This window comes from Mustela putorius, unplaced genomic scaffold (assembly GCF_011764305.1).
Source record: "Mustela putorius furo isolate JIRA1106 unplaced genomic scaffold, ASM1176430v1.1 tig00000275_pilon_pilon_pilon, whole genome shotgun sequence".
In the NCBI taxonomy this organism is placed as follows: domain Eukaryota; kingdom Metazoa; phylum Chordata; class Mammalia; order Carnivora; family Mustelidae; genus Mustela; species Mustela putorius.
In genome coordinates this window covers 32,421,289-32,444,603 of record NW_025421341.1, presented here as the reverse complement: position 1 = coordinate 32,444,603, position 23,315 = coordinate 32,421,289, and the positions used below count along the sequence as shown (strand labels likewise).

The window sequence follows — 23,315 nt, the reverse complement described above, 5'->3', positions numbered from 1 at the left end:
GATAAATCCATCTCAATAATGACTTGAGCTCTGCCTTGTTTCATTGATTTCTTATTTCTGAATTATTTTTTTTTTAAGATTTTATTTATTTATTTGTCAGAGAGAGAGAGAGCACAAGCAGGCAGAGTGACAGGCAGAGGCAGAGAGGGAAGCAGGCTCTCCGCTGAGCAAGGAGCCCAATGTGGTACTTGATCCCAGGATCCTGGGATCACAACCTGAGCCAAAGGCAGTGGCTTAACTGACTGAGCCACCCAGGCATCCCCTGAATTAATCTTATTACTTAAATATGTATATGCAATTAGACACAAAGTAGTTAGACACTTTGGTTTGGAGGTGTAGCATTTAGCAAATATTCTGTTAATATTTTTTATTCTTCTACTGTTTCATTTACTCTAACTTTTGTCTATTTTCCAAAAGGTTTTCTTATGTGTGTTTGTTTGCTCTTGATTTTCTTGTGCTTCTTGAAAGCTGGAAGGAAGTGATCCAAAGCAAATAGATGGAGACACAGACCTGAGAAGTCCCCTATGCAAAACTTATTGATGGATGTGGGTCCATTAGACAGCAGCTAGTGTGTGCAAAAATATTTGGTCACCCTTGGCCTTGAGTCCCTCTCCAAAACCTCTCATCAATTTGAGAAACAAAATCATTTTGTTTAGCAAATAATCTGAGGTCAACTGCTATCATGTTATCAATCATACGTTCCCTTTGCAGTCTCTGCTCAATGGATGAACCCAATACTCCATTCACTTGCAGAACACAATTCTCATCAAGGACTGCATGTGGTGACCTCATTGCTACTTGCCATGGCTGTGTCCTGGTTGAAGCTACAGTCTCCCCCTGAAAGAACTCCACTTCTTCTTTGTACTCTCAGAATCAGTCTTGCACTTTTCTTAATAAATGGCAAAATTTCACCAAAGATAACTTTGAGTTTCAAAGGAGAAGTCTGGACATGTCAAAAGTAAACAATGCTTTTAGTAGTACTTCTATAAGAGAAAGATGACCAAAAGTTCCCATGTCCCAACCAGTAACTGCTAATTTAAGACCATCGTCTAACAGTTTCTTTTCTTTTAAAAAATCTCCATAAATTTAATAGGAAGGATCTATTTTGCAAATGAAACTACCAGATTAAGGGGTACCTGGATGTCTCAGATGGTTAAGCAACTGCCTTTGGCTCAAGTCATGATCTCAGAGTCCTGGGATCAAGCCCCATGTCATGTTCCTGGCTCAGCGGTGAGTCTGCTTCTCCCTTTCCTGCCCCCTGCTCCTGTGCTCTCTCTCTCTCTCTCTCCAATAACTAAATAAAATCTTGGTTTCACTTACTTCTGAAACATAAGGGATAGCATGGAAGACATTAGGAGAAGGGAAAAATGAAGGGGGAGAAATCAGAATGGGAGAGGAACCATGAGTGACTATGGACTATGGGAAACAAATGGAGAGTTTTAGAAGGGAGAAGGGTAGGGGGGATGGGTGACCCTGGTGATGAGTATTAAGGAGGGCACAAATTGCATGGCGCACTGGGTGTTATACACAAACAATGAACACTACATCAAAAACTAATGCTGTACTGTATGGTGACTAACATAACACAATAAAAAAATAAAATTTTCTATCATTAATAATTAAGTAATTAATTAAAATAAAATGAAACTACCAGATTAAATATAAAGGAAGAATAACTTTAGAATTCCTAGAAAATTCTCCTACGCATAATCAATTTATAATTGATTTGAACATTAGTATGTCTACACTATGCATGATTTGAAGTTGACAAAGTAGGTACAACTCACTTCTCTGTAGTACCTAACCCAATTACTATAACTCTTTTCTAAAGCCAGATTCTTTTCTTTAATACATTTATGCTCAGCTTTGTTTGATGTCCCATTTGATAAGAATATGTTACATTATTTACTTGGGAAAGTCAGTGGCTCAACTGGACTGGTATTTTCTAGAAATGTACTTAAGTCTCATTGTAGTAGGCAGAAGTCTCAATGTCCACTCAATATTTCCTTCCCTGACCCCAGGGACTGCAAATATCATGAGATGTTACCTCTATTTTTAGGTTGTGCATATGGCAGAGTTGATGTTAAGTAAAAGAGATAATTAACATGATAGATAACCAATGCTGGTAAGGATGTGGGAAAAAGGAAGTCTTGGTGCACTGTTTGTAGGATTGTAATGTGGTATAGACACTATGAAGAACAGTATGGGGGTTCCTCAAAAAAAAAAAACCTAAAAATTAAAACCTCCATATCATCCAGCGATTCCACTTCTGGGTATATATGTGATGGAAACAAAATAAGTGTGTCAAGGAGCTATCTGTGTCCCCATGTTCATTTCAGCATTGTTTACAATAGCCAAGACATAGACAACCTACATGTCCATCAACAGAAGAATGGATAAGGAAAATGTGATAGGTAGATACATATACACACAATGGAATACTATTCATCAATTAAAAAAAAAAAAAAGAGGGAAATCCTGCCATTTGCCCTCCCTTACCTGATTCACTTTCTGGTAATGAGTTCAAGTCTTCCTGAGGTTCTTCTTCATCACACATTTCTAAACAGGCACTGTTACCTTCTGCTGAACAGAATATAATCCCTTAGAGGATCCAGCATACGACCAATGGAAACAATAGCAGAAAAAAACACCCTGACAATCAAGGTGGCTCAAGTAGCTTCCAGGTGGGAATGTCTCTGACCTCAGACCCTCCTGCCTTTGAGTTCACCTGGCCTGGAAGTTAACATGGCTCATGTCACTATCACCAGTGGCTGAGAATGGTTCACCCATCTCCCTCCCTTACCATACACCTAATTCCCTCTCTTTTTGACCCTTTTCACTTGGCTTTACACATTTCTTCTGTATGAAGAAGTGAAGAGGAAGGGAATCAGTGGAGGAGGGAAGAGAAGGGATATTTTCCTCCTTGTAGAGAGAAAAACAAAGATTTGGTTGGTAAAATGGAAATTGAAATTGTACTTACCTTCCCCGTCACATAGCACTTGCCTGGGCACTTCCACTGGTTCTCCTTCACTGATCATCTGGGGAGCTTCAGGATCACAGGACCATGAAGGGAAATAAGGAAATGAGCTCAGCCAGGATGTTCAGAACACAGGTGAGCTGCCCTTTGGGAAAAGGGACATCTGTTCCAAGGACCCCACTTGAGATCCAACTGAGCCCTTCTTCCTCTGACTGACTCCCCTACTCTCTGCTTCTCCATTTCCTTCCCATAGATCTTCCTCCAGAGATTTCCACTTCTGCACTAGGAAAATATTTGTGCATCTTTGATTTTGTGGGCTCCACTCCCCCGACTTCTTCTATTTCTTTACTTTTCTATCTTTTTGTTTCCTCGGTGGTGATCTTAATCATTTCTTTCCTGCTTATTCCTCCTATCTCTCTTCTTCCAGGTCTCTCTAATCCCTAAAACAGGGTCCACCGCTTCTGTCACTGTCTCTCTTGATTTCTTCCCCTTCCAACTGGCATTCTTTACTTGTAAAGTGGAAGTTTTTCTGCTTTAGGCCCTGTTCTGTTTCCCCTGGGACTCTTCTTACATGACCCACATTGACCTCTGTTAGCTTCACATAGCCACTACCTGCAATGAGATGCTCAGGGCATGGGTCCCTGCTCTTCCTCCTACTTGATCTTAGGGAAAAACAAGTAATCTTCATCTGTGCTTCCATGCCTTTCTCTAAGGAGAAATAATAGCAGTTTCCCTAGCCCAAGTCCTAAAGCCTCACTTGCCAAAGTATTTTGGAGATTGAAAAAAAAATAAAAAGCACAAAATAATCCAATAACATGATGACAAAAGCTATAATTTGGGTTCAAGGGCCCTTGATCTTTCCTTCTTTTTTTTTTTAATTTTTTTAAGATTTTATTTATTTGACAGAGAGGGATCACAAGTAGGCAGAGAGACAAGCAGAGAGAGAGAGAGAGGAGGAAGCAGGCTCCCTGCCGAGCAGAGAGCCCGATGTGGGACTTGATCTCAGGACCCTGAGATCATGACCTGAGCTGAAGGCAGAGGCTTAACCCACCCAGGCACCCCTTGATCTTTCCTTCTGACAAGAAGATCTCAGAACCACATTTCATCTGAAGCCTACAAGTTTATGACAATATAATAATAATATTAAGCACTAGGTATATACTTAATTAACTTTTGATTCTTTATAGAAAATAATAAGTAGCCAGGGGTTAAAATCACAATACTGAGTCCTTCCTATAAATAGACATAAAGAGTGTGAAGGAAAAAAGGCACTGTCTTTGCCAGTATTTATCTACCACAACATGAAGAGGGAATACATCTGTTCTAACAATAAGGGCCATGCTGTTCAGCTCTGAATTTAGCTGCCTGATACCCTGCAGCCCAGGGCTGGCAATCCCTCCCTTATCTTGCCCACATGTTGGTGGGGAACTCAAAGCTTCCTGAGGCTCTTCTTCCTCACGGGTCTCCCAGTAGGCATTGCCATGCTCTGCAGAAAGGAATGAAACCCCTAGTCATCTCAGTACAAACCAGGGGAGATCATCATGAGAAAACTCCCAGCGAAAGCATGGAACACTCGGGAATCTGCTAGGTGGGGCTGTTCCTTTCACAAACCATCTGGTCAATCTCTGGGCTCACCTGGCCTCAGGGTGACTCACTCCTGTTGCCTAAGGACCATCCACCATCTTCCTCCCCTTGTGTATACCTAATTATGTCCCCACTTCTCCTCGTTTCCCATCGTCCCTGCTTAGTACTTCTGTCTCTGCCCTTATCTCCGGCTGTCAGTGTCTCCAAGTGCTTCTCTTTGTTTGGATGTGTTTCTGTCTCCTTTTCTTCTGTATCTTTTTCTCTTGTGCCTCTGGCACTCTTTAGTGTTTTTATTACCTTTCCCTATCTCACTCAGTTTTTTCTTGCTTCCTTTCTTCTAAGTTAGGAGAGGTATCCCTAAAATAGTACTGTACAACCTGATCAGGAGGTGGAATAAGGAACAGACTAGGTCAAGGCAACACCACCACGCACAAGGAAAAGTTGTTCTAACGCCCACATATAAAAGAAATATTATAACATTGCAATCACTGAAAATATTTACACTATCATGAGAGATGAGGCAGAAACAATAAACTGGTGCACCATGGTGAGTGGGAGACACAGAAGACCACAGGAAGAACAACTGATTTAATCCTAAGACAACAAAGATCACCAGGTTTACATCAGAAAGTAATATGATCTGATTGACATCTTGCAAATAACAATCATGCTAAAGTGGAGAAAATGGAGAGAATGGGAGCAAGAGGAAATGCTATATTCATGTCCCCTTTAACAAGGAAGCAAACTCTGGAGAAGGAGTTTCTAGTTTCACAGAAGAAGGTGTTAGCATCAGTTTGGAAGTGTCAGTTCCTGGAAGTCATCTAAATGGAGAGGATCCTGTGATAAATGCGTTCAGGTACACAGAGGGATGACCTTGGGAGACAGGTGTCCCTAGCAGGCATGCACTTGAGACTCATTCTATTACCTGGGAGTAACTGAGACAGCCAAGGAGAGGGTTATTGGTTTCTGACTATGTTCTGGGCACCACTTCCTACGTGGGGAGATTAAATCTGAAAACTCACTACCAAGATAGACTCCTTTTGTTGGAAGATGCTCATGTCTAGACTTGTACTTCAGCTTTATAAGATCCCAACTTTCCCCTATACAGCAGTTTCCACTCCTTATTGATTTTAAAATTATTTTTATATAACTCTTTCTCTACATAGTCTCCTTTAGCTTTCTTTCACATTATTATTATTTTGATGTTTATTTGCCAAATTATTATATAATCTCTCTAATTTTCATCTTCATACCTCATTTCTCCATTAACTTACACCCTTTCCAGGTTGTCTCTCACTTTCTCCTTTTCTACCTCTGTTTCTCTGAGTCTTTCCCTCTGGATGCTTTAAAATTTCCCTTATTTTATCTATTTTCCTTGTTCTCACAGATGCTTCCTCCCAAACTGACAGAAGTTCTTCCCTTTTCACCTGGACCACAATACCAGACAGCCTTCTCTTATCAGCTCTATGCTAACAATCTCCCTAGGGACCTTTTAAAGTGCAAACCTATCACTCATTCACAAAACTTACGTCCATACTGCTGATACTGATGGAAGTAGGCTGAAAATGATCTCATTGCTTCAATTGCCATAACCTGCTGTTATTTGGGGTTTTGTGGACATTTAATAAAATGACCCAGGCCCTTCTGCTCTGGTGCCCCAGCCTACCTCTGTTATATCCTGTCTCCCTGTGTTCTCCCCGACTTGAGAACTCAGGAGCTCTGTTCACCATCATTCTTAGTCTCTCTCACAGTTTTGGAAAAAACAAGACAGAAAATGGACACAGTCTTACTTGTATGTATGTGAATATGAAGAATAGAATGGTAGGATGGCAGAAAGGCAAGATTTTTTTTTCCATGCTGATCAGAAAACAAAAGCTTCTTGAGAGAGTTGGGAATTTAAATCAGAATTAAAAATTTAAAAAAAAAAGAAAGAAAGAAACTAGTCTACTATTGACAGTGGACTTTTAAGAGATATCTTTTATCAGGAGAACAAATCTCCCAACTTCTGGAGCTACAAAGCATTTAACAAAACATTTAATGATTAAAAAAAAAAAAAAAAGAATTACCTTGTCCCTCTTCTGCTGGCTGACTGGGCATCTCCTCTAGTTCTCCTTCATTAGTCACTGGGGAAACTCTGGGATCATAGGTCGCTGCAGAGACACAAGGACATTATGGACCATGGAGGGTGATGGGAGCAGACCTCATCATGTCCATGCTCCACCAGGATGGGAAAGCAAGCTGCCTGCTCCATGGGGCCCCTTGGAACCACATTGTCTTGTTCTGCTTTCTGCCATCTTGTTACATCTCCTCTGTCCACTTCTCACTGTCCCACCTGCATTCCTGCCTCCACACATCTGTTCCTAACCGTGCACCTCTTCCATTGTCTGGGCTTCTACCCCATCTCTTGTTTTTAGGCCTTAGATTTGTTTTTGCTTCTCAGTGATAATGTATCTCTTTTCTCTCGTTGCTCTGTCAAGCTTTCTTACTCTAGATGTCTTCAAGCCCAAGTGGTTGAGTCCATTCCAATGCTCTCTGTCAGTATTTCCCTTTCTCTCCCCACCAACATCAGTTTTTCCCTTATTTTTTTTAAACTCAAGAAAACTTTTATTTTAGGAGGTGAAACAGGCCCAGCCACAAAAACACTAGAAACAATTCTCTTATACTAAGGTGGAAGACTGATGATTACATTCTATTAGAGCAGAAGGGGCCGTTAAAATACTCTCCTGTCCACAGGCCCTTAAGAATGTTGTCAAACAGTTGAAACATTTGGAAACCCATACCCAGTTTTTCTTTTTTTCTCTTCTTAAAAATTCTTTATTTAAATTCAATTTAGGGGTGCCTGGGTGGCTCAGTGGGTTAAGCCGCTGCCTTCGGCTCAGGTCATGATCTCAGGGTCCTGGGATCGAGTCCCACATCGGGCTCTCTGCTCAGCAGGGAGCCTGCTTCCTCCTCTCTCTCTCTCTGCCTGCCTCTCTGCCTACTTGTGATCTCTCTCTGTCAAATAAATAAATAAAATCTTTAAAAAAAAAAAACAATCTGAGGGTTTTGAAGGGGCGGAGGGGTGGGAGGTTGGGGGAACCAGGTGGTGGGTTATTAGAGAGGACACGGATTGCATGGAGCACTGGGTGTGGTGCAAAAACAATGAATACTGTTTCGCTGAAAAGTAATAAAAAATTTTTAAAAAATCCTGACTCCTTTTGCTAAGCAGTTCTTCCTTCAATTTACCTCTTTCCCCTTGCATTTTGCTATAAGCAGCAAAGTGGAAACCAGTGGCACCTTTATCACTTTGCTTAGAAACCTCCTTAGCTATATATCCATAAAATTTGGCCTTCCACACTATCAGCAGGACAGAATTTTGCTAAGCTTTTGGCCACTGCATACTAAGGCTTCCCCTTTCTCTAGTTTCTAAAAAAACATGTTCCTTATCTCCTTCAAAGTGTCACCAGTGACACTTTGAACTTCCATATTTCTACCAAGTCCTCATGATGATTTGGATATCCTCTAAGACAAAATAGGTTTTCTCTACCATGTTCTGCACTTCCAAGCTTTCTCTAGCAGAGTCTGCAGCCCCATATTTCTAACAAACTGCTTAAGGCAATCTAGACATTTTCTATCATTCCACTTAAGATTCTTCCCTTTGCCCACTGTCCAATTCCAAAAAACATTTCTACATTTTTAGGAATGCATTACAATTGCACTCTCCACCTCCAATAACCAAAGTCTGTATTATTCTTCTACTGCTGCCATAACATGACTACAAATTTAGTGACTTACAACATAAATCTATTATCTCACAGTTATGTTGATTAGAAGTCTGACAAGGGTCTCTCTGGGCTAAAATAAAGATTCCAGTAAGCTTTCATTCCTTTCTGGAGGTTGTGCAGTAGAATACATATCTTTGACCCAGATTCCAGAGGTCATCCATATTCCTGGTTCTTTCCTTCCATCTTCCTCCTCCTCCAGCCAACAATATGATATCTCTGTGTGACTATCTTCCATGGCCACTCCCCCTCTCTCCACAGCTAGGAAGACCTATTCCATTATATTGGATCTACTCAGATAATCCAGAACAATCTCCTCTTCCAAGGTCCCTAACTTGATTATATCTGTAAAATCTCTTTTGCCACATAAGATAATAGGTAATACAAATTCCAGAAATTAAGATATGGACATCTTTGGGCAGATAGCATATTATCATCACTTAATATTGTAAATAGTAATAATGCAATTCTAGCATTAAAAATCTCATTTTTAACATCAAAAGCAAGTAAAATCTTATGTACTCTTACTTCTCTTCCTCTTGAGTCTTCCCGAAGAAGAGGTGTTTTCAAGATCCACAGTATCTAGAGAATTGACAGGTGAGGGTGAGGAAACAGAACTCAAAAACAAAATTACACATTTTAGGATTACTCATACTGCAGAAGACTTGAATTTATAAGATGTTTGGGTTATTTCTCTCTCCCTTCTGAAGGGACTAAAAACCTACTGAGTTCAGAAGTAGCAGTCCAAGATGGGCCCCAGGTCTTCTTTTGTTTCTCAACAGTCCTTGGAAAAACACTGTGAAATACCTTTGTACTTCACTTTACTCAGGAACATTTGTCCAGGTATTAAGATTAAACAAAATCTTATGTGAAAATATTTACAGGAAATCACTAGATAAACCAGCAACATGCTAGAGGGCATCCATCAAAAATATATGCTGAGTTAAGGATAGTCTTTCCTCTTGACATCACTAGTGGCATCACTAGTGGCATCACTAATTATCTTTTGAGATTTTTCTAAGGTTGTGACAAAAAGACACTGCTATGTACTAGCAGAAGTATGCTTGGCTTTCTTGGGCTCCACAGAAGATTGGGTGTGACAGGGATGGAAATCACTTTATAAATGCAAGTGTTCATTATTAGTAGACTAATGTAGTAAACATGATACTGCCATCTTTAAGTGTGTATTTCTACTACAACACTCATGTGTAATTGGCAGGGCCATCCTGTTAAACAAAACTTTCTTATGATCTCTTGCCTCTCTACTATTCCCAAAAGGGTCAGGTCAAACAAAACAGGGAACAGGATACTGGAATGGACTGGACCACCTGCCACTACCCAGCCCCTAGAGCCACTCCCATACCATAACTCTCCGGTGGCCTTACCCCTCATGTCACATGTTTGGCTACTTTCAGGACCTTCTGGCACATCTTTTGAAAAGCACATAACACAGGAACACTTTTCATTTCCATCTGCTGGTAGCTCAGCTTCTGGGCCAAAATGTGATGTATGAAGACTTTAATTTACCTCAGGTACCCCCTTTTCTGTAGCCTTCTTGATCGCCCCTTCTCTGCTTCTTCCTCTGAAATCTTCCACTGACCATCCCCATCTCTGGCCTTTCCTTTAAGTCTCCCTTTTTCCTCCCTTGTCTTTTTCTCTTTATCAGCTCTGTTTCTGTTTTTCTTTCTTTTTTTTTATTTTTTATTTTTTATAAACATATATTTTTATCCCCAGGGGTACAGGTCTGTGAATCACCAGGTTTACACACTTCACAGCACTCACCAAAGCACATACCCTCCCCAATGTCCATAACCCCACCCCCCTTTCTCCCAACCCCCCCTCCTCCCAGCAACCCTCAGTTTGTTTTGTGAGATTAAGATGTTTCTGTTTTTCTTATTCTATAAGTCATAATTACCTTCTCCATCACAGAGTAGTAGTCTGGAACTAAGCTCTTCTGATTCTTCCTCTCTATTCATTTGGAGAGTTTCTAGTTTTCCAGATACTAAAGAGAAGCAAGAAAATTACAGTCCATGGATCCTGAAAGTGACCAGGGAAGAGCTTCTGGTGCTTTCATGTTGCACCATGATATCCTGAGCTAAAAGAAGACTACACCTGCTCCAATAATCACAACCTAGAGCTGCCAAAGGCATGCTTTTCCCATCTTTTATACCTCATTCTGCTTTCTTTTATTCCTACTTTTCTACCTGTAGCCTCAAGAATAAAGGAAAAAGATCTTATCCTTTCAGGAAAAAAACAGCTATTCTTTGAAAATAGTAAAAAGTAATTATGAGAACAGTTCTAAACTCATCCTAGTTGGTCCATCACTACTTACATCACTAACCACATTTAAAGCCAGCCAGTCAGTGACAACCTCACACTTCTGAAAATCAGCCCATCAGCAAGAGCCGCATTCCAGAAAGCCTGTTTTTATGACTAAACGATAACCTAGTTATAAACACTCCCCAGGTCTGAAAGTCTGCAGTTCCTGAACTACAAGCTTCCTAAAACTCTATCTAAAAGCAATTTCCTTTTAAAAAGAAACTATATTCTCTAAGTACCAGACCTCCTTCCACCATGCATCTTGCTTATGGCATGATGGTCTATTCCTCCAAAAATGGATTTCCCACCAAGCCATCTTGAAGACTCTTGTTTAGCAACACCATGTGGGATCTTTGAGCCAATAGACCCAATCCACTGTTTCTTGTGCCCGACTCAGATTGGGTGACTGATAAATCCATCTCAATAATGACTTGAGCTCTGCCTTGTTTCATTGATTTCTTATTTCTGAATTATTTTTTTTTAAGATTTTATTTATTTATTTGTCAGAGAGAGAGAGAGCACAAGCAGGCAGAGTGACAGGCAGAGGCAGAGAGGGAAGCAGGCTCTCCGCTGAGCAAGGAGCCCAATGTGGTACTTGATCCCAGGATCCTGGGATCACAACCTGAGCCAAAGGCAGTGGCTTAACTGACTGAGCCACCCAGGCATCCCCTGAATTAATCTTATTACTTAAATATGTATATGCAATTAGACACAAAGTAGTTAGACACTTTGGTTTGGAGGTGTAGCATTTAGCAAATATTCTGTTAATATTTTTTATTCTTCTACTGTTTCATTTACTCTAACTTTTGTCTATTTTCCAAAAGGTTTTCTTATGTGTGTTTGTTTGCTCTTGATTTTCTTGTGCTTCTTGAAAGCTGGAAGGAAGTGATCCAAAGCAAATAGATGGAGACACAGACCTGAGAAGTCCCCTATGCAAAACTTATTGATGGATGTGGGTCCATTAGACAGCAGCTAGTGTGTGCAAAAATATTTGGTCACCCTTGGCCTTGAGTCCCTCTCCAAAACCTCTCATCAATTTGAGAAACAAAATCATTTTGTTTAGCAAATAATCTGAGGTCAACTGCTATCATGTTATCAATCATACGTTCCCTTTGCAGTCTCTGCTCAATGGATGAACCCAATACTCCATTCACTTGCAGAACACAATTCTCATCAAGGACTGCATGTGGTGACCTCATTGCTACTTGCCATGGCTGTGTCCTGGTTGAAGCTACAGTCTCCCCCTGAAAGAACTCCACTTCTTCTTTGTACTCTCAGAATCAGTCTTGCACTTTTCTTAATAAATGGCAAAATTTCACCAAAGATAACTTTGAGTTTCAAAGGAGAAGTCTGGACATGTCAAAAGTAAACAATGCTTTTAGTAGTACTTCTATAAGAGAAAGATGACCAAAAGTTCCCATGTCCCAACCAGTAACTGCTAATTTAAGACCATCGTCTAACAGTTTCTTTTCTTTTAAAAAATCTCCATAAATTTAATAGGAAGGATCTATTTTGCAAATGAAACTACCAGATTAAGGGGTACCTGGATGTCTCAGATGGTTAAGCAACTGCCTTTGGCTCAAGTCATGATCTCAGAGTCCTGGGATCAAGCCCCATGTCATGTTCCTGGCTCAGCGGTGAGTCTGCTTCTCCCTTTCCTGCCCCCTGCTCCTGTGCTCTCTCTCTCTCTCTCTCCAATAACTAAATAAAATCTTGGTTTCACTTACTTCTGAAACATAAGGGATAGCATGGAAGACATTAGGAGAAGGGAAAAATGAAGGGGGAGAAATCAGAATGGGAGAGGAACCATGAGTGACTATGGACTATGGGAAACAAATGGAGAGTTTTAGAAGGGAGAAGGGTAGGGGGGATGGGTGACCCTGGTGATGAGTATTAAGGAGGGCACAAATTGCATGGCGCACTGGGTGTTATACACAAACAATGAACACTACATCAAAAAAAACTAATGCTGTACTGTATGGTGACTAACATAACACAATAAAAAAATAAAATTTTCTATCATTAATAATTAAGTAATTAATTAAAATAAAATGAAACTACCAGATTAAATATAAAGGAAGAATAACTTTAGAATTCCTAGAAAATTCTCCTACGCATAATCAATTTATAATTGATTTGAACATTAGTATGTCTACACTATGCATGATTTGAAGTTGACAAAGTAGGTACAACTCACTTCTCTGTAGTACCTAACCCAATTACTATAACTCTTTTCTAAAGCCAGATTCTTTTCTTTAATACATTTATGCTCAGCTTTGTTTGATGTCCCATTTGATAAGAATATGTTACATTATTTACTTGGGAAAGTCAGTGGCTCAACTGGACTGGTATTTTCTAGAAATGTACTTAAGTCTCATTGTAGTAGGCAGAAGTCTCAATGTCCACTCAATATTTCCTTCCCTGACCCCAGGGACTGCAAATATCATGAGATGTTACCTCTATTTTTAGGTTGTGCATATGGCAGAGTTGATGTTAAGTAAAAGAGATAATTAACATGATAGATAACCAATGCTGGTAAGGATGTGGGAAAAAGGAAGTCTTGGTGCACTGTTTGTAGGATTGTAATGTGGTATAGACACTATGAAGAACAGTATGGGGGTTCCTCAAAAAAAAAAAAAAACCTAAAAATTAAAACCTCCATATCATCCAGCGATTCCACTTCTGGGTATATATGTGATGGAAACAAAATAAGTGTGTCAAGGAGCTATCTGTGTCCCCATGTTCATTTCAGCATTGTTTACAATAGCCAAGACATAGACAACCTACATGTCCATCAACAGAAGAATGGATAAGGAAAATGTGATAGGTAGATACATATACACACAATGGAATACTATTCATCAATTAAAAAAAAAAAAAAGAGGGAAATCCTGCCATTTGCCCTCCCTTACCTGATTCACTTTCTGGTAATGAGTTCAAGTCTTCCTGAGGTTCTTCTTCATCACACATTTCTAAACAGGCACTGTTACCTTCTGCTGAACAGAATATAATCCCTTAGAGGATCCAGCATACGACCAATGGAAACAATAGCAGAAAAAAACACCCTGACAATCAAGGTGGCTCAAGTAGCTTCCAGGTGGGAATGTCTCTGACCTCAGACCCTCCTGCCTTTGAGTTCACCTGGCCTGGAAGTTAACATGGCTCATGTCACTATCACCAGTGGCTGAGAATGGTTCACCCATCTCCCTCCCTTACCATACACCTAATTCCCTCTCTTTTTGACCCTTTTCACTTGGCTTTACACATTTCTTCTGTATGAAGAAGTGAAGAGGAAGGGAATCAGTGGAGGAGGGAAGAGAAGGGATATTTTCCTCCTTGTAGAGAGAAAAACAAAGATTTGGTTGGTAAAATGGAAATTGAAATTGTACTTACCTTCCCCGTCACATAGCACTTGCCTGGGCACTTCCACTGGTTCTCCTTCACTGATCATCTGGGGAGCTTCAGGATCACAGGACCATGAAGGGAAATAAGGAAATGAGCTCAGCCAGGATGTTCAGAACACAGGTGAGCTGCCCTTTGGGAAAAGGGACATCTGTTCCAAGGACCCCACTTGAGATCCAACTGAGCCCTTCTTCCTCTGACTCCCCTACTCTCTGCTTCTCCATTTCCTTCCCATAGATCTTCCTCCAGAGATTTCCACTTCTGCACTAGGAAAATATTTGTGCATCTTTGATTTTGTGGGCTCCACTCCCCCGACTTCTTCTATTTCTTTACTTTTCTATCTTTTTGTTTCCTCGGTGGTGATCTTAATCATTTCTTTCCTGCTTATTCCTCCTATCTCTCTTCTTCCAGGTCTCTCTAATCCCTAAAACAGGGTCCACCGCTTCTGTCACTGTCTCTCTTGATTTCTTCCCCTTCCAACTGGCATTCTTTACTTGTAAAGTGGAAGTTTTTCTGCTTTAGGCCCTGTTCTGTTTCCCCTGGGACTCTTCTTACATGACCCACATTGACCTCTGTTAGCTTCACATAGCCACTACCTGCAATGAGATGCTCAGGGCATGGGTCCCTGCTCTTCCTCCTACTTGATCTTAGGGAAAAACAAGTAATCTTCATCTGTGCTTCCATGCCTTTCTCTAAGGAGAAATAATAGCAGTTTCCCTAGCCCAAGTCCTAAAGCCTCACTTGCCAAAGTATTTTGGAGATTGAAAAAAAAATAAAAAGCACAAAATAATCCAATAACATGATGACAAAAGCTATAATTTGGGTTCAAGGGCCCTTGATCTTTCCTTCTTTTTTTTTTAATTTTTTTAAGATTTTATTTATTTGACAGAGAGGGATCACAAGTAGGCAGAGAGACAAGCAGAGAGAGAGAGAGAGGAGGAAGCAGGCTCCCTGCCGAGCAGAGAGCCCGATGTGGGACTTGATCTCAGGACCCTGAGATCATGACCTGAGCTGAAGGCAGAGGCTTAACCCACCCAGGCACCCCTTGATCTTTCCTTCTGACAAGAAGATCTCAGAACCACATTTCATCTGAAGCCTACAAGTTTATGACAATATAATAATAATATTAAGCACTAGGTATATACTTAATTAACTTTTGATTCTTTATAGAAAATAATAAGTAGCCAGGGGTTAAAATCACAATACTGAGTCCTTCCTATAAATAGACATAAAGAGTGTGAAGGAAAAAAGGCACTGTCTTTGCCAGTATTTATCTACCACAACATGAAGAGGGAATACATCTGTTCTAACAATAAGGGCCATGCTGTTCAGCTCTGAATTTAGCTGCCTGATACCCTGCAGCCCAGGGCTGGCAATCCCTCCCTTATCTTGCCCACATGTTGGTGGGGAACTCAAAGCTTCCTGAGGCTCTTCTTCCTCACGGGTCTCCCAGTAGGCATTGCCATGCTCTGCAGAAAGGAATGAAACCCCTAGTCATCTCAGTACAAACCAGGGGAGATCATCATGAGAAAACTCCCAGCGAAAGCATGGAACACTCGGGAATCTGCTAGGTGGGGCTGTTCCTTTCACAAACCATCTGGTCAATCTCTGGGCTCACCTGGCCTCAGGGTGACTCACTCCTGTTGCCTAAGGACCATCCACCATCTTCCTCCCCTTGTGTATACCTAATTATGTCCCCACTTCTCCTCAGAGTCCTGGGATCGAGCCCCACATCGGGTTCTCTGCTCAGCAGGGAGCCTGCCTCCTCCTCTCTCTCTGCCTGCCTCTCTGCCTGCTTGTGATCTCTGTCTGTCAAATAAATAAATAAAATCTTAAAAAATAAGAAAACAAAAAAATAAATTCAATTTAATTAGCATATACTGTATTATTAGTTTTAGTGGTAGAATGTAGTGATTCATCAGTTGCATACATTACCAGTGTTCATTACCATACATACCCAGTGTTCATTACTTCAAGTGCCCTCCTTAATACCCATCACACAGTTAGACATTTCTCCAAAGAAGACACACAAATGGCCAACAGACTCATGAGCAAATGCTCAACCTCATGCAGCATCAGGGAAATACAAATCAAAACCACAATGAGATACCACCTCACACCAGTCAGAATAGCTAAAATTAACACCTTAGTTTTCCTCTTAATGAAGGTCTTATGTTGGACCCAACGTCTTTGGGAATGTGTGGGACTCCTGGGGCTTCCTCTTCGTGTTCTGACCACAGTACCCCACCTTAACTGCCAGGTGGCTTCCCACAACTGTTCCCTCAGTGACATATCCACTGCTGCCCACTCTGCCTTTTCTGCTTTGCCCTTGCAAAAACAATCTGCATGCCTTTCTGTGCTTTGTTTTCCCATTCACAAAACAGGGGTTACAACAGTTTATATACCTGTGTCTTAAAGTTTTTCAAAGATAAAAGGAAGTCTCCCACAACCCAGTAATCTGATGGAGACTGTCAGAAACTTTGCACACCTGTCTTCCACACTTTGTTCTCTTTCTCATTTTTACCCTTCCCACATGTGTCTGCCTCTTCTGTTTCCACCTCTGTTTCACTCTTGGGATCTCTTGGCACTCCTCTTTATCTTGATTTGTTTCTTTCCCCATGTCTGTTCCCACCTCCCTTTTTTCCCCATCATGCTTCCCTGGTGCTGTGGTTTTATTTCTTCTTCCTGACGCTTATCTTGGGGATTAGAAAAGGCATCTCTGAGATGGTATCTAATATCTACATGATTTCACCAGATTAGTGAGTGAATGGGCAGGTAAACTGTCCAAGCACAGGGCCAAGCCTGTGCCAAAGCTCAGGTGAGAAAGAGTAATCAGATAATTAAAATTACTAAACAAGTTTTATACAAATTTTTGAGGTAATTGCAGGACAGACATGAGGCTGGACCGATGGGGAGGAAAGTGGATTTAATCCTTCTGACAATAGGAAGTTATCGACTTAATGTAGGAAAGTAGAATAGACCAACCTGCATTTTCAGAGTCCTCTAGTTAACCTGGAGAGATTGTGTATGAGGGCAACATGACTGGAAGGAAGATATGAGACTAGAGGCTGTTGCTCTGGTTCCAGAGAGAAGAGACACCTGGCTAGAGTGTTTGTTTCGGGTATGAAGGGGAATGGATGGGCAAGAGACAAGTTTGAGTTATAGCTACTAATCTCGATGACTGATGGGCTATGTGAGTTGAGGGAGGGGGATGAGTCACTGATGACCCCTAAATTTCTGCCTGAGGAATGGAACCTCTCCCATTGCCTGGTAGCAGTTCAGACATCTCTTTAAAATCACCTCCATCTGTCCTTTGGAGAGCTTTATGCTTACAGTAAACTGAAGGGAAATGCAAAAATGACCAACCAGACGTGACAATAAGGGAACAGAGCTCAGGAACCTCATGCTGAACTTTGGTGTTCAGCACTCGGGTGAGATTCTCCTTGGGAAGGAGGACCTCACCTAAGACCTACCAGAGCCTCCCTCTAGCTCTTCTTCTTCTGTTATCCTTCATATACCTCCTTTCCTTCTCATTGTTCTGTCACCACACACTGTTTCTTCTGTACCACGAAAGACTGGACATCTCCATGAATCCCTGGGCTTCCCTCTTGGGCTTTTACTTATTCGGGGCTCTTCCTTGCTCTCTGTTAGTTTTCCTACTCGTGGCTCAGTTTTTCTTTCTAGATCTCTTGCCTCCCACATGGTAAGTCCCAATCCTGCCAGCTCTTTCTGCCTTTCCTTGTTCTCACTACTGAAATATATTTGTTAGGATGAGGGCCTTCTTACACTGGGCCCTGAGCCACTGGCCTAAGTACCTGAACACTTTCTGGGTTCCCCTGTGTGAACTCTGCCTTGGTGATCCTGGCCACCCTGAATGTCAGCCTCACATGATGATTACCATAGTCCTTCCAACTTGGGTAACTACTTTGACCTGGTAAAAGACCCTTATACACTGCAGTGCTCCTATTTCTTTATCTATAAAATAGGAAGAAGCAATAGTTTGTCTCCCTAAATGCATAAGTTTGTGAAGATGAAATTATATCTTATTTGCCAAAATTCTTTGAAAATCACAGTAACATAATAAAAACTATTTGACAAAAATTTTAATTTAGGGTGGAGAGCCGTTGATCTGAAGGACTATGTTTCTTCTGGGCTTTTTCCAGTAGTAGGCACAAAATAATAACATTATCAATAAATAGGATAATGCTTAGTTTTTATTCTCTGGAGAAGCTAAAGGGTCTGTGGGTATAAATCCAAGTTTTTAGTATGAATAAGAATGAAAGACATCCCCCTTCTTCAGCAAATCTTTCCCCGAGTGTGTATTTGGGAACATTTATGTGATTCATGGGATTCCAGAACATCCTGGATTTTTTCACTGTGGAGTGTGCTGAGGGTAAAATGCATCAGGAAACACCAGCTTGAACCTCAGCCTCCTGACACCCTGCAGCTGAACACTGGCAAGCTTCCCCACTTCTTTGCTGGGCCCACGCCTTGGTGGGGAGCATAAGGCTTCCAAGGCTCTTCTTCATCACTAGTCCCCCAACAGTCCTCGCTATCCTCGGCAGAAAGGAATCTCAAAAGGAAATCTAACCGACATCTCAATTTATGACCAAGGGAAAATCACAGCAAGAAAATAAGAAAAACCAAGAAACCCTGAGAAACTGAAATGCCCCGTTCCACAAGACAACCTGACCCGAGGTTATGTTCGCTTCAGTAGCTTTCACTAGAGGCTGAGAATAATTCACCCATCATGGGAAAATATTCCTCTTCTTACTTACACACCATCCTTTTTCTATTCTTCCCTTTTCCGATTCTGTAAATCTAATCACTCCCTGCCCTCAGTTTCTGCTGTTGTCTCTTGGAGCTTCTCTTTCTCTTGGTGTGTTTCTCTCTTGTTCTCTGCTCTCTGCCCCCTTGTTTTCCCCTGATACTGCTCCTCCTCTCCTACCATTTGTCTCTCAGTTCCTGCCTAGCTTTCTCTAAAGACAGGCCTCCCCAAGATGGCTTGTGTTAAGTAAGACTTAACTAGAATGGAGGAAGTTACGCCAAGGGCAGTGGAACAGAAAAACAGTTCTAAACAAGGCACATGGAAAAACTCAGATGTGAAGGAGATATCTAACAATTAAAATCATTGGGGAAGAAAGTTTCTTCTATTTTTCTATTTTCTTCTCTTTTTTTACTTTTTAATTTTTTTTTAATTTTTAAAAAATTTTATTTATTTCTTTGACAGACAGAAATCACAAGCAGGCAGAGAGGTAGGCAGAGAGAGGAGGAAGCAGGCTCCCCGCTGAGTAGAGAGCCCGATGCAGGGCTCCATCCCAGGACCCTGAGATCATGACCTGAGCTGAAGGCAGAGGCTTTAACCCACTGAACCATCCAGGCGCCCCAATTTTCTTCTATTTTTTAAAAAGATTTTATTTATTTATTTGACACAGAGATCACAAGTAGGTGGAGAGGCAGGCAGCGGGGGGTTACCGGCTCCCTGCTGAGCAGAGAGCTGGATGCGGGGCTCCATCCCAGCACCCTGAGATCAGGACCTGAGCCGAAGGCAGAGGCTAGAGGCTTAACCCACTGAGCCACTCAGTTTCTTCTATTTTGAAGTAATAGTGTAGCTGGAGAGATAGGCAGATGGCTCATTGTGGGGCAACGCTGGACCCCACTGAGAGAAACTTTTATTTAATTCTTGATGTATTAGGAAGTAGGAAGTACTTCTTATTATTCCTAAGTAGGAAAATAATACAACCTAACTTTTATTTTCAAATGTCCCATTCAGTTGAAGGGCAAATAATGCACTTAATGGCAATAAGTTTGGAGGGAGGAGGGAGGCAGAAGCCTGCCTCTGAGAACCACGATAGTTGACAGATACATGGATTAGAGACTCGGCTCTGGCACTGGACAGATGGACAGGTGGGAGATATTCTGAAGGAGAACTGACCATGTTGGAAGAGTGACAGGTATGTAACTGAGGGCCAGAGAGTCATGGGCAACTGCTAGGTTTCCAACTTGAAAAAAACACAGGTGAACAGCAGTCTATCACTGACAAAATAATGAGTTAGATCCAGCTTGAGCAAGGAAGAATGAACAATGCTCTCAGTTCGGTGTGTGCCGAGGTTAAGGCTCTTGAAAGAATTCCAGTGTTGTTATCTATCTGACTCCTAGCCTTCAGGTCCATGGATAAATGAGCTCTGAAGATGACCTGGGATGGAGATTTGGTTTGGGAAATCAATGAAATATTCGGGGAGAGGCCTATCACAATCTGACATTTCGTAAGTGCCACTTTGATAATTAGGGACAGTTTGATCTGGAAACTCAGAGCTAATGTCAGCCCTTGTGCCCAAAGGTGCTTCTATCCCCTGCCCTGGCCCCAAACCTGCAACATCCCAACCTGTTCCTCTCCTTCTTGTCCCCTATTAATCAGCCCCCTAGTTTCCATCTATTCTATTTCTCTCCATAGGTGTCTTTGCACTTCCCCAGCTTTCCCCATGTTCTAGTATTTATTTTCCACTCCATATTGCTCTTACTGTAGGTTTTTCTCTCAATTTTTATCTCTAATCCTTGAGCCATTTTTCAGTTAAATAAACTATCTGCTACATCTCCCACTTCCTCCCTGCCTATCACTGTTTCTCCCACTTTACCTTGAGCTTCTATCCCTCCATGTGCTGAAATTCTCCTGATTAACTCTCTCATCATTTCCAGCACTCAAGGCTTAGACTACAGTACCAGGGGCCTCCCACTGGCCAGCTCCAGAGGACCAGTCTCCCACATGGACCGCACATGGATGCTACCTCCAAATTCCTTTCAATGGTCTCTGAATTTAACTGAAAATCATTCCCCTTCCCCACCCTTGAGGGTAAGAATGTATGTTCCTTTTAGAAAATTGGATCCATTTGTGTGATTTGTCCTGTTACCCTAGCTACCTTTTCCTTGTCTTCCTTCTATATTCTCCATCAAAGAGTACTCTCTCTACTGAGGAGCTCAGATTCGTTTTTCTCATGGTGTCTGTTACATCTGTGGGTAGGTAAGTTCAGGTAGAAAGAGGGATTAGCAGAAGCCTGGGATCAGAGACAAAATGCAGGCTTTCCTCCCACAAAGATAAGAAAACAAAGATTTAATGCAGAATTGTAAGTTGAATGATAGTTACCTCGCCCCTCATTAGGCAGTAAGCTGGATGTCTCTTCCAGTGCTCTGACATTATTCATTTGGGGAAGTGAGTGTTCACTGGACTCTGAAAAGGGGACAAGAATATGGCAGGACTCAGACAGTGACCAGAAAAGAGACCTCTGTGTGCTGAAGCTGAACTCTGATGTTCAAGCTCCAAGGACCTCACCTGGGGCTCACCAAAGCCTTGCTCACCTCTTTCCCATTGTGATGCACCTAACTGAAATGTAAAACAACTGTGTCCCCAATGCAGCTGTGGCACTTACTGGCCATTTTCAACACCTGGAACATTTCCACCAGACCAGAGAGTTCCCATGTGCTGATTTCAAGTCTGTTTACAACTACTGTAAGCGACCACTCTTCTGATTTTTTTCACCTTCAATTAAGTCCTTTCTTTCTGGAAATGTGCTCATCTGTCCTGATGCTCACATAAATAGGGTCACACAGCATATACTCTTGTGATTGGCTTCTTTTGCTCAGTGTACATTGGACTCTTGAACAGCACTCACAACAACTTTATTTTAGATATATAGATTTCTATATTGGTAGCTTCAATTTACACGCTAGAACACAGAACGTAAGTAAGTCGCTGAAGTAAGCAAGAGGTAGAGCCCAATGCGAAGCCAGGCAGTGAGGACTCAACATGTTTGCCCTTTACTGGTGTATAGAAGAGGATTCGAGCCTAGATTGGTCATGCGACCTTGCACAAATCACTAAATATCCTCATGTCTCTGTTTCTTCCCCTGGAAAGTGGGACTAACAAAACCTTATCATAGAGTTGTAATGAGGAGTACTTGTGAAGGGATAGCTGTGTCAGAGTAATTTAGCAAGAAATCATAATTTTCTGTATTAATGCCATAAGCATTATAATTTGAGAAAGGTTGGTGTTGCTACTGTTGTCACTGTTAAGTGATTATTGCCCTTTATTCTCTTTACCCCCATACACTTTCTTTTTCCCTCTCTCTCTCTCTCTCGCTCGCTCTTTAAGTTGGAAGCTCACATCCCTGAGATCAAGACCTGAGCTGAGCTCAAAAGTCGGATGCTTAATGGACTGAACCACCCCAGCGTCCCTCTTTTTCTTCTGCACAGCATCACTCCTTCCATATTGTCTTCTGCACACAATTTTTACTCTCTCTCCCTCTCTTTTCTCTTATTATGGGAAGCATTTACAGCAGTTTCTTGGCTTTCTCTTTGAATCTGCCTCCTGGTGCCAAATCTTACCCCTTCCCAGATCCACTAAATTCCCAATTCCCACTAAATTGCGTCTCCTGGTCACAGTAAGATCTGCTCTTGTGCATTCCTGTTATACCTTCTGAGTGATCCTATCTGCCTGGCAACATTTTTGAATTCCACACCTGGTTGGTTAGTTAGGATCCCATACAAGCCATCACTGGCTTGGCTTTCCCTTCCCCCACCATCTCCTTTTACACTCCTCCCCAGGGGGCACTCTCCACCCAGGAGCTTGGCCCCCTGATCTCTGCTGCCTTTCCTCTCAGCAGATGAGAGAACAAGTCTCTGTGAAGTCACACATACCTAACTGGTGGGGTACTTGTAAGTGGAACATTTCCTTTGTCTCTTCTTCATTAATGGCTTCATGATAGAAGTTGTCATAAATCACTGGGAAGAGGAAGAAAAGGCAGTTAGAGACTTCTGGCAGTGACCAGGAGCTTCCTCTCTCAACTACACACCTGGCTCACCTCTGACTCCAGCAATTCAGCAGGAGCCTTCCAGCTCTCGGGGAACCCTGGGCTTCAGCAGGTCTCATGGGATGAGAGACTGATGTTATTGTACATCTCACAAGGTTTAAGAGAAGATGGACAGTGGAAAAGTTGTAAATAGTTCAATGAACAAGGAAAGCTAACTTAAAATAGATTTTATATATATATATATATATATATATATATTTTTCATACATATATATATGTATGAAATGTATTTTGTGAATTCTACATGCAACTAGGAATATAGAAGAAGCAGAGGGATTTCACCAGGAGAAAAGTAATGTTGGAAGAGAAATAGACCTATATAAAAAAAGAGAGCCCCAATATCTTTTAAGGATGGAGGTTTTAAAGGAAAGAAACAAAGAAGCAAAGAAACAAGAGAAAGAAAAAGAG

General features: G+C 41.5%; 1 protein-coding gene across 22 annotated transcripts in view; it reads right to left on the bottom strand.

Moving 5' to 3' along the window:
- Positions 1-23,315, bottom strand: part of SP140 (SP140 nuclear body protein) — a 79,600-nt gene that overhangs the window by 32,589 nt on the left and 23,696 nt on the right. For 17 of the 22 annotated variants that reach the window (XM_045078851.1, XM_045078867.1, XM_045078866.1 and 14 more), the window contains 10 exons: positions 22,735-22,818; positions 21,185-21,268; positions 14,035-14,100; positions 13,554-13,637; positions 10,238-10,324; positions 9,708-9,812; positions 8,851-8,904; positions 6,628-6,711; positions 2,981-3,046; positions 2,500-2,583 (listed from right to left, as the gene is read on the bottom strand). In XM_045078851.1, coding sequence (XP_044934786.1) covers positions 2,500-2,583; positions 2,981-3,046; positions 6,628-6,711; positions 8,851-8,904; positions 9,708-9,812; positions 10,238-10,324; positions 13,554-13,637; positions 14,035-14,100; positions 21,185-21,268; positions 22,735-22,818 — 798 coding nt within the window. The remainder of the gene's footprint in view (positions 1-2,499; positions 2,584-2,980; positions 3,047-6,627; positions 6,712-8,850; positions 8,905-9,707; positions 9,813-10,237; positions 10,325-13,553; positions 13,638-14,034; positions 14,101-21,184; positions 21,269-22,734; positions 22,819-23,315) is intronic. The other 5 variants (XM_045078859.1, XM_045078861.1, XM_045078860.1 and 2 more) reach the window with 5 other exon arrangements.